This window comes from Scylla paramamosain, chromosome 32, assembly GCF_035594125.1.
Source record: "Scylla paramamosain isolate STU-SP2022 chromosome 32, ASM3559412v1, whole genome shotgun sequence".
NCBI lineage: Eukaryota > Metazoa > Arthropoda > Malacostraca > Decapoda > Portunidae > Scylla > Scylla paramamosain.
Window position 1 is genome coordinate 4,903,067 of NC_087182.1, and position 10,688 is coordinate 4,913,754.

Below are 10,688 nucleotides of genomic sequence, written 5' to 3' on the forward strand. Positions count from 1 at the left end.
GGCAAGAAGAGTAAGGGATTCAAGTCTTTATCTGGTACTATAAGAGGGTTGGCATTTCTCTTATTTTTGTAATGAGAGCCAGTGATTTTTTTTTCAGATAATTTATGGTCATTAGTTTTTGGTTATAATGCAAGGGTGTGTTGCTTATTTAGAGTAATTTTTATCTTTTTATTAAGTATAGGAAGGTTGTGTGGTCTTCATAAAGGGGTTTGGTTCTATTTTTTGATGCTCTTTTGTGTACTTTCACCATGGACGTGAGGGCTATGAGTTTTGTTTATGTGCAATACGAGCCTAATATTTCGTCAGCCCATGTTGGGCTTCTGTTTATTTACATTGATGTCTTTTTTTATTATGAGAAAGGTTTTTTGTTTTGATCATTATAAGTTCGTATTATTTTGGTTGTAATGCAAGGGTATTTTGTATATTTATGATTATTATTTTTTCTTTTTTGTTCTTATTGAATATGATTTTTCTGCTAATTTATCAACTATTAATTTATTTTCTTACTTTTCTGCTACCACATATACTCATTTCAGTGAAATTTTCAAAACTCAAAGTAAAAATCAGAATAATTTATCCACTCACCTTAAAAAAAAAAAAAACACAAGAAAAAAAAAACAAGACATATTTTACACATACAAATACATGCACAAACACCTTAATAATCGACAAATTCGCCTTAAGTACCGCTATCCTTCCACCACCAGATGGCGCGGCGGGAACCCACAAGTCGCCGAGATCGCGGGAAATAGACGTGTTATTCACTTTTCCTGCAAAATTTCCTACTCTATCTTTTTTTTTTCTGTGCCCGGGACGTGACAGGCCAGTACCACAGGATCACGCCACAGCACGGAGGGTAATGTAAGTATAAGGAATAGTGCGTAATAATGATAAAGAGAAGTACTGAAGAAAACGTAGAAGAGGTTTAGGTCCTGCCTTGTGAAATGTTAACCATACATTAATTCTTTGTATTTTCCGTCATTTTAAGAACTCCATTAGGGTTGCCAGTGTTTGCATGCCGTTATATTACAGTTTCCTTTCTGTTCACTCGATATATAAGGATTTCCAGGCACCATGTGAACAGAAATCGTAAAAAAAAAATAATAAATAAATAAATAAAATAAAGTAATGAGTGGTTATGGGATTTGATCTTTTAAACTGCTCTATTTTGTCATTAAATTCATTTATGTATACGGTCAGTGAATAATACTAAACCCTACCGTGTATCCTTGTTTGTTAGTGTAAAAGCTTCCTTATTATCAAAGAAACGAGTATATGTTTGTAAATACTTGGTCAGGATTTCCTTCAGATAACCGTGTCCTCTTTGTATTACCTGTTACGTTGTTAGGTACCTGGTTAGCTCGTTAGATCGGCCTCTGTGACTTAACGATCATAATACTGTCATTTCCTCCTCGGTGTTCGTCGCTTTTCCTCATTTCTTTCATCTTAACACTTTCTCCGTGCGCGTAAGTTAATTCACCAAAGATTAGGAGGGGTGGAAAGTTGAGTTGATTAGGTATGTGTTGGGTCTATAATTTTCGTGCTTCACTTCACTACCTATGCTACTTCTAACTAATAAAAGTAACGTAGAATACAAAGAGATAAGCTGATTAGTGTTTTAAATGCTAACTAGGCCGTTTTGACTTACTGATATTTCGCTATTAATCACTTGTCCGCATTTCTCTCGTTCTGACTTGCTGTCTGTGTTGATACGTATGTGCTACCAGTGCTCCCTCTAACTAACGCAGCTTCCATAGAATACAAAGAAATAACAAGGTATTAGGTGTTTTAAATGCTAACTAGGCCCCACTATTAATTGCTTTTCCTAATTTGTCGCTTCTCGATACTTCTTTCGAGCGATAAATAATGAACAGTCGCGGTTAAAAGTTGTCTTGCTTTGTCTCTGGTGAATCGTAACCAGCTCTGGGTCGAAGGTTTGAACAGCGGTGCGTCGTGAGGAGAGGAGTGTGAGGTGCCGCCGAGGGGGAGGGACCTGAGGTGGTTACAGTTTATGGTGATGAAACAAGACACAACTTATGACTGCGACTGTACAATTACTCATAAAGGTTCGTGTATGTGTGTGTGTATGTGTGTGGACCTGTTCATTCCCCACCTCTTCAATACGGCGAGTACAGGATACGAAGCATATTTCCGAAACGCCTCGACTGCATATGGACGCCACTTGCCTAATGAAAGCCTGGGCATCGAGAGGGCTCTAACCTTTATGTCACATCATACGACACAATATATAACTAATTATGACTACCGATGGCACGCAAACTTAATCCTCTCTTACTGTATCACATTGTCACAGTTACGGCGTGTTTGTGCATCGCCGCCACCTTAGTAGATAGACTCGCCGTATAGAAAGGGGTGGGGAATGCACGGGCCCTTCCCCCCTCCCCTAACCCCACACAGATCCTTACCAACCTATGAGTGACTATTTTGTTTGAGAAAAAAAAAGGAGGCGGAGGGGTGAAGAAAAAACAAGTCACAAGTTAAAAGAAAAAGCGGGTGGGAAGAGAAGGCATGAAATAAAGTAAGAGAAAGATAGATTGTGAGATTAACACCGTGTTTTTGAGTGACTGTACTACCTGTTATACTTCTAATATAACGTCTAGAGAGATTAGGCAATAAGTGTTTTAAGCGTTAACTGTAGTGGCACCAGACTACGCACTTGCGGAGTTGGCTGTACTTCTCCGCGCTGTTGCCACCTCAACCTCAGAGTGACCAGTACGGCGCAGTATAGCGGATTCACGTGCAAGCCCTATACGCGTTGCTAAGTGTAGCGGGAGATATACAGTGTCTTCGTTGTATCATTAAACTGAAAGCTATAAAAGAATAAAATAAATAAATAAAACGCTTATAACTTTGATTAATCATGGAAAAGTACAGTATGAGTGGAAGAGAGAGGTGTTCATGTGCTTGTCAACTGTGAACGTGACAGCAGTGTGGGGGCAGGAACGCCATCACCCCGACTACCAAGTTCAGTTCCACTATAGGCTGTCTTGATTACTCCACGCCAGTTATTATATTGGAGAGGAACTAAACAAAGGAAGGCGGAAAGAGTAATTTGTGAGCATTGTTTGTATGGGAGTTTGTGTACATGGGAGGGTTAGGTTTGTTGTGGTGGTGCAGGTGGAGGCGCAGAGTGGAGGAGGGATGAGTGGGGGGATGGGTTATGGTTAGTAGAGGGGGAAGGGAAAGAGAGTGGAGGGAGGTAATGGTTAGCAATGTGGGGGAGGGGAAACTGTGTGGGGAAGGTTATTATTAGTAAGTGAAGTATTGTTGCTGCTGCTGCTTTTCATTATTATTATTATTATTATTATTGTTGTTGTTGTTGTTGTTGTTGTTGTTGTTGTTGTTGAGGTTGCTGTCATCGATATTACTACGCTTGGACATGCTGTTACTCATTTCATTGGCACTTTAAGAGAGTTGAAGGTTTCTGTCAATAACGAGTTATCTACAAATAGTATTTTATTTTAATATAATGTACTAGACGCCACTGAGACACAAAACTTGTACTTGTTTCACATACTTATGACATACAGTGGTCACGAGGACAGCCAGTGGTCACGAGGACAGTAAGCAGAGATTTTACACGAGAGAGAGAGAGAGAGAGAGAGAGAGAGAGAGAGAGAGAGAGAGAGAGAGAGAGAGAGAGAGAGAGAGAGAGAGAGAGAGAGAGAGAGGAGGTGGGGGAGGGAGGAGCTGTTTTTCCGTGGGTTTGCGTCACTGGGTGAGCACCACCAGCCAGAACATGAGGTTGAACAGCACCACCAGCACGGGCAGGATGACCAGCCGGTACCAGCGCAGGAGTCTCGGCGCCTCGGGCATCCTGGTGTCGGGTTGGGGCTGCGTGGACGCAAACACCTTCACCTCCGTGCTGGGCGGAGTGGTGGGACGCACGCAGATGTGCACCACGATATTGGTGAAGAGCAGGAAGATGATGAAGAAGAACCACACGTCGATGAGCTTGATGGAGGCGGTGGCGGGCAGCGACCTGGACATGTTGGCGAAGAGCGTGTACAGCACCAGCAGTGTGGTGAGGGACATGATGGCGCGCACGTTGAGTGCCGTCACCTGCACGAACAGCGTGGCCCAGCTCACCAGTAGCAGCAGCCCCGACGGCAGGAAGGTGGATAGCATGATGACGCCCTGCCGCCGGTGCAGCTCAAACTCCACCCTCAGGCTGTTCTCGGTGGCGTCCACGCGGTCCACGTGCTTCACCGTGTACATGGCCAGCGTCTCTGGCCCCGTGTAGCTCACCTCCGTTCTGGGGGAGAACCGCACCGCCGCCTCGCCGCCAGACTCCGGCGCCAGCTGCACCTCCACGGCGCACCGCTGCTGGTCGAAAGGGTACGAGTACAGCTCCAGGTAGCAGGCCACCCGCGCCAGGAACCGTTGCGTCAGGTGCAGACGCACGTGCCTGCCCTCGAACACCGGGTCTGGGGGAGAAGGAGACACAGGCAGCAGTGCAGGCAAGGCAGCGGGACGCCCTCTCGCCTTCCTACTGTGGCGAGTGTGAGGGTTACAGTGTTCAGTGTTCCTAAAGAACTTACCTATGTTGACGTCATTGAAGGTCGGGTGCGTTGGCGGGGCGACGGCCTGTGCCAGGAAGCGCCGCCCCAGCTCCTCCAGCTTGCCGCCGTCCAGGTTGGCGACCCGCAGCAGCGGCCGCCACAGCCGCCCAGAGTCTTCCTCAGCCAGCATCACTCCCTGCCCTATCGCCCGGAGGTGCCGGAAGTTGACCCGATGGTCGCTCCACATCAGGGTCAGCTGGAACTCCAGAGTGATGGCCATGTTGAGGTCGTCCACGGCCGCAACGCGCGTCAGAGTTATGGACGACTCCAGCTGCAGGGTGGCGTCCTCCGAGGACTCCAGCGGCGGCGGCGGAACCTGCTTGAGCAGTGCGTCGTTGCTCGCCTCCACCACGGCGCAGCTCGCCTCGTCGCTGCGGTCCGGGCAGTCGTAGTGGAAGTTGCAGCGCAGGTGCGGCGCGATGCACTCCCCGGTGGAGCACGTGAATTCCTCAGCGGCACAGCGGGACAGGCTGGCGTGCAGCTTGTGGCCCGCGGGCTGGCCGCACATCTCCCGCTCAAGGCGCCACAGCTGCCGCCCCAGCGGATAGTTGCTGCCCACCCCGAGTCTCCATAGTAATGTGGCGTTTATGTTCGGGTCCTCCATCTGCCACCTGCCGAGACTGTCGCGCCAGGCAATCAGCAGACCCTGGTGACTCCAGAACACAGGCCGCCGTTCGGGCGACCCCACCACCCTGAACCTGGCCTCCAGCTCCTTGTCAAAACACAGTCCACGGAAGTGGAGGAAGCTGGTGCGCTCAAAGCTGCAGGCGGTGCAGCGCTTGGACTTGCAGTAGTCCGGCTCCCAGTAACCGTCGAGGCGCAGCTCGGCGCAACCTAACACGGAGTTGTTGATGTTACTGGCGGGCCGGAAGTTGTGGTAGGCGAGTTGCGCACCGGCTGGGATTGTGCTCCACCCTGCCGCCGTGAGCCGCGTGCCCAGCCACAGCTTCCACGTCGACGTGGGCACGCACATGTCGCTGAAGGGCGCCAGCTGCTGCGTGAGACGCGCGTTCTCGATGTCGGAGGTGGGCAGAGCCAGGCTGCCGTCCATCACCTGGCACACCGCCAAGGACGCCTGCAGACTCCTCTCCTCCGGCAGGATGGCGTAGAAGGGCTGGTCCCTGAAAAAAGAAGTGGGCATGAGTTTAATGCGATCATCTCTGTTTTTAGAAGCTCGCCATGTCCTCGCTGAGAGGCGCTTCACCTGCAGAGGCTGGAGGGCGGCAGCCGGCTCTCCACGCTGCCGAACAGCTCCACCTGCGAGGTGTCCGTGGAGAAGAGCACGTCCTGGGTATGGGGTGTGCCGCAGGAGGCTAGGCGGCGCACGGCGGCAGGCTCCAGCAGGCGGTCCCACATGTACACCTGCGTGATGTCCCCGCGCATCACCTGGGGGTCACACAGGTGTGGTACTGGTTACTGCCGCCCGTCACCCCGCACCGCCTAACATCGCCTCCCTGTCTGGTCCGTCCGGCCCTCACCTGTGTAGCGTCGAAGTTGCTGCTCACGTCATCCTGCTCCTGGCCCAGGATCACCGTGCCGTTCATGAGGAAAGGCCACCTGCCGTGCGGCTTGCCGCGGTACTCCTCCTGTGGGGGGGACAGGCATGACACTCCAAGGCATCAACGTGCTCGCCGCTGCTGGAGGACGAGTAGTGAGTATCAAGTATGAAATAACTAGAGTGATGATAGTGGAGGGAAATAAACACTGTAATGGTGACGGGAGAGGAGGAGGCAAAGGAAGGCGCCTCGTTCTGCCCGTGAGTGTTGAGGATGGAAGGAGGATGGCTGTGCTGAGTGTCAGGGGGGGGACTTGCCTTGCCCTGCCAGTAGAAGGTGTAGCTCTGGGCGTCGAAGAGGTGGCAGGCGTGATACCACACCTCGGGCACCACCACGCCAGGCAGCGGCCCCTCCGCCACGCTGTCAAAGGACCACAGGAAGAAATCATCCTCTCGGTGACCTGGAGGAGAGAGGAACAGTGAAGCCTGACGTCTGTACACTTGCCCACCACTGCACACACACACACACACACACACACACACACACACACACACACACACACACACACACACACACACACACACACACACACACACACACTCCAATAATCACACACGCTCGGGTAAACATCTTAACGTAGGAAAACCTGATACTAAGGTCGCAAGCAATTTAGACTCTGAAAAATCACTTCGAGTCTCCATTACGAAATACATATCATCGCTTGAGTGACGTGTTTTTCAGCAAATTATCGGATATTTTCCATAGACGTGTATCAGGATTTCTACGTGTGTGTGTGTGTGTGTGTGTGTGTGTGTGTGTGTGTGTGTGTGTGTGTGTGTGTGTGCACCTTTACGACTCTTGTTCTCCCTCGTGTCGCAGTGAATTGGCGTGTGGATAATGCAGGTGACAGGTGTACGTAGGTGTGGATATATACAGTGTGTGGGTGGCAGAGGTGTCCAGAACCACTCCGCTGGTCTGACTTGTGAACGTAAACTTAATTTGTTGGTGATTTATTGTGTTGGGTATTAAATTTACATCCACACACACACACACACACACACATTCTCTCTCTCTCTCTCTCTCTCTCTCTCTCTCTCTCTCTCTCTCTCTCTCTCTCTCTCTCTCTCTCTCTCTCTCTCTCTCTCTCTCTCTCTCTCTCTCTCTCTCTCTCTCTCCGTGTCTTCACCTACGGTAATGCTGTCACGGAAGGTAATGTAGGAGAAGTGTACGTTATTCTCCACAAATACGACGAATCTGTAATTAATGAAAGCCAGTGAATACCTCTCTCTCTCTCTCTCTCTCTCTCTCTCTCTCTCTCTCTCTCTCTCTCTCTCTCTCTCTCTCTCTCTCTCTCTCTCTCTCTCTCTCTCTCTCTCTCTCTCATTTTTTCGCTATGATGAAATATGGTAATCATTATTCATTTATTTATTTTCTGGTTTACTTATTCATTTTATCTATTGATTCACTCATTTGCATATTTATTAATTCATCCATGCAAATAGTCGCTAGTTGGTTGGGCAGGCAGTGATTCGCTTCTTCAGTCAAGTCATTCATTCATTCATTCATTCATTCAGTCATTCATTCATTCATTCATTCATTCAGTCAGTCAGTCAGTCATTCAGTCGGTCAGTCAGCAGTTTTCAGTTAGTTTATATATATATATATATATATTTTTTATTGGTTAGATATTCAGTTTATTCCCCTTTTTTTTTTTTTTAAACTTGTTCGTCAGTCAATCAAGTCAGTGAGTGAGATCAGTCAGTCAAGTCACCCACTCAGTCAATTTGTTATGTAATTCAGTCGTCAGTCGGTCATTAGGTAAATCAGTTAAGTCATCCAGTCAATCAGTCAGGCAATTCACCAGTTAACCAGTCATTCAGTCAGTTAGTCAATTAGTTAGTCAGTCAGGCAGTCAGGCAGTTAGTTAGTCAGTTAATCAGTCAGTCAGTCAGTCAGTCAGTCAGTTAGCCGATCAGTCAGTCAGTCAGTCAGTCGGTAAGTCAATCAGTCATTCATTTAGTCAGTCAGTCAGTCAGTCAGTCAGGCAATTCACTCAGTCAGTCAGTCAGTCAGATAGTTAAACGGTCAATCAGTCAGTCAGTCAGTCAGTCAATCAGTCAGTCAGTCAGTTAGCCAATCAGTCAATCAGTCACTCAGTCAATCATTCAGTCAGTCACAGTTAGTTAGTTAGCCAATCAGTCAGTCAGTCAATCAGTCAGTCAGTCAGTGAGTCAGTCAGTCATTCGTCACTATCAAACTAAGCAAACCACATTCACCAAATATGTCACAGCACATTGAGGTTCACTTTCACCAACCAACAAGAACAACTTCCGCCACAAACTTCTGAAACTTCACTGGTTCACGAAATGTACTCTGCTGTTCAAGTTGTGAGGTGAACTTAAGGTAAATATTTAGAATTTGAAAGAGAACATAACGCAACTCTCTCTCTATCTCTTTCTTGGTGGTGCTGAGGTATACGAGATAATGGTGATGGGATTGACTGAAAGTGGTAATGGTGGTGGTGATTGTGGTGGTGATTGTGGTGGTGACGGAGGAAGTGCTGTGGTGATTACTATTGATGAGGATACATGAGTGGCAATCTCTCTCTCTCTCTCTCTCTCTCTCTCTCTCTCTCTCTCTCTCTCTCTCTCTCTCTCTCTCTCTCTCTCTCTCTCTCTCTCTCTCTCTCTCTCTCTCTCTCTCTCTCTCTCTCTACCTGACCCAGTAGCACAGAGTCAAGGCATCAATGGTTCTGGCGTCGCGGGAAAAGTTGAACCGTAAGAACACATCGTCTGCCGTCGCCTTCGTCGCCTCCCTCTGTAGACTGAACACTTTAATACCCTCACCCTCCTCTCCCTGCTCTCCCTCACCTGTTGGGAGAGTGGGAGAGCATACAGTGGAGTGGTGGAGTGGTTAGCGTCCCATCTGTGTGCTTTGAAGTGTGGAATGAAAGATTATTTTTACTTCTTCTAATTCCTACGTTTAAATACGAGTCACTGATTGGTTCTTACCTGCGAGAAGTTTGTGTTGTACCTGTGTTTCGTCCGCTCTCTCTCTCTCTCTCTCTCTCTCTCTCTCTCTCTCTCCTCTCTCTCTCTCTCTCTCTCTCTCTCTCTCTCTCTCTCTCTCTCTCTCTCTCTCTCTCTCTCTCTCTCTCGCAAGGCTTCGTGGTTGTGTCGCTTTCTCATGATTAAATTGTTTAGTCTCTTTTATAATTTACACTCAGCTCTCTTGAAGTAATAATTCGTGGAAGTATTGAAGGCTTTTTAAGAGATATGAGAGGGTTATGTCAATCGATCCCTTAGTTGCCAGATATTCAAGGGAGGGAATTTCAAGGTACCTTAATACTTGCATTAGCTTTTTATTTACTGGTCTCTCATTTTCTTTTACCGAGAGAGTGAGAGCATTGTGGGTATTTTTTTCGTTTCCTATCTGTTTTTTTTTTTTTTTTTACCCTGGCTTTTTCTCCTTTGTGTATTAAGAAAACCTGTGATTGGCTGTTCGTTTCGTTTTCCTTCGTTTTCTTTTACTGGGGATCATTTACTTTCTTTCTTTTCTTTTCCTGACCTTGATTTTTTTTTTATTTTTTTATCTCAGTGTCCTCCTCCCTTGCGAATTAAGAAGAGATCATGTTATTGGCTCTTTGTTTTGTTTTCCTTCGTTTTCTTTTACCGGAGAGATCATTACTGGATCGTTCTTTCCCTGCCATTGTTTTTTTTTTTTTGTCCTTAGTCCCCCCTGCCATGTGAATTAGGAATAAATCATGTAACTGGCTCTTTATTTTGTATTTCCACTTTTTCTTTTACTGGGCAGATCATTATTGGGTCTTTTTTTTTTCTGACTTTTTTTTTTTCCATCTTCCTCCCTTCCTCATAAAAAGATAAATAAAAACGTGATTGGTTCTGTTTACTGTTTCCTCGTTTTATTTATTTATTTTATTTTTTTTTATGTAGGAAGGATACTGGCCAAGGGCAACAAAAATCTAATAAAAAAAATGCCCACTGGAATGCCAGTCCCATAAAAGGGTCAAAGCAGTGGTCAAAAATTGGTGGATAAGTGTCTTGAAACCTCCCTCTTGAAGGAATTCAAGTCATAGGAAGGTGGAAATACAGAAGAAGGCAGGGAGTTCCAGAGTTTACCAGAGAAAGGGATGAATGATTGAGAATACTGGTTAACTCTTGCATTAGAGAGGTGGACAGAATAGGGGTGAGAGAAAGAAGAAAGTCTTGTGCAGCGAGGCCGCGGAAGGAGGGGAGGCATGCAGTTAGCAAGATCAGAAGAGCAGTTAGCATGAAAATAGCGGTAGAAGACAGCTAGATATGCAACATTGCGGCGGTGAGAGAGGGGCTGAAGACAGTCAGTTAGAGGAGAGGAGTTGATGAGACGAAAAGCTTTTGATTCCACCCTGTCTAGAAGAGCAGTATGAGTGGAACCCCCCCAGACATGTGAAGCATACTCCATACATGGACGGATAAGGCCCTTGTACAGAGTTAGCAGCTGGGGGGGTGAGAAAAACTGGCGGAGACGTCTCAGAACACCTAACTTCATAGAAGCTGTTTTAGCTAGAGATGAGATGTGAAGTTTCCAGTTCAGATTATAAGTAAAGGAC

The 10,688-nt window shown here is 47.0% G+C and overlaps 1 protein-coding gene across 3 annotated transcripts in view; it reads right to left on the reverse strand.

The window, feature by feature from the left end:
- Positions 1–3,506: 3,506 nt before the first annotated feature.
- LOC135089091 (uncharacterized) overlaps positions 3,507–10,688 on the reverse strand; it is a 15,561-nt gene continuing 8,379 nt past the window's right edge. Inside the window, exons 2-7 of one of the 3 annotated variants that reach the window (XM_063984317.1) lie at positions 8,796–8,949; positions 7,266–7,333; positions 6,062–6,539; positions 5,788–5,969; positions 4,563–5,704; positions 3,509–4,448 (exon numbers count right to left, since the gene is read on the reverse strand). In XM_063984317.1, the coding sequence (XP_063840387.1) occupies positions 3,733–4,448; positions 4,563–5,704; positions 5,788–5,969; positions 6,062–6,127 (2,106 nt within the window). In that variant the 5' untranslated portion in view covers positions 6,128–6,539; positions 7,266–7,333; positions 8,796–8,949 and the 3' untranslated portion in view covers positions 3,509–3,732. Of the gene's footprint in view, positions 5,705–5,787; positions 5,970–6,061; positions 6,913–7,265; positions 7,334–8,795; positions 8,950–10,688 lie in introns of those variants that run through there. The other 2 variants (XM_063984315.1, XM_063984316.1) reach the window with 2 other exon arrangements.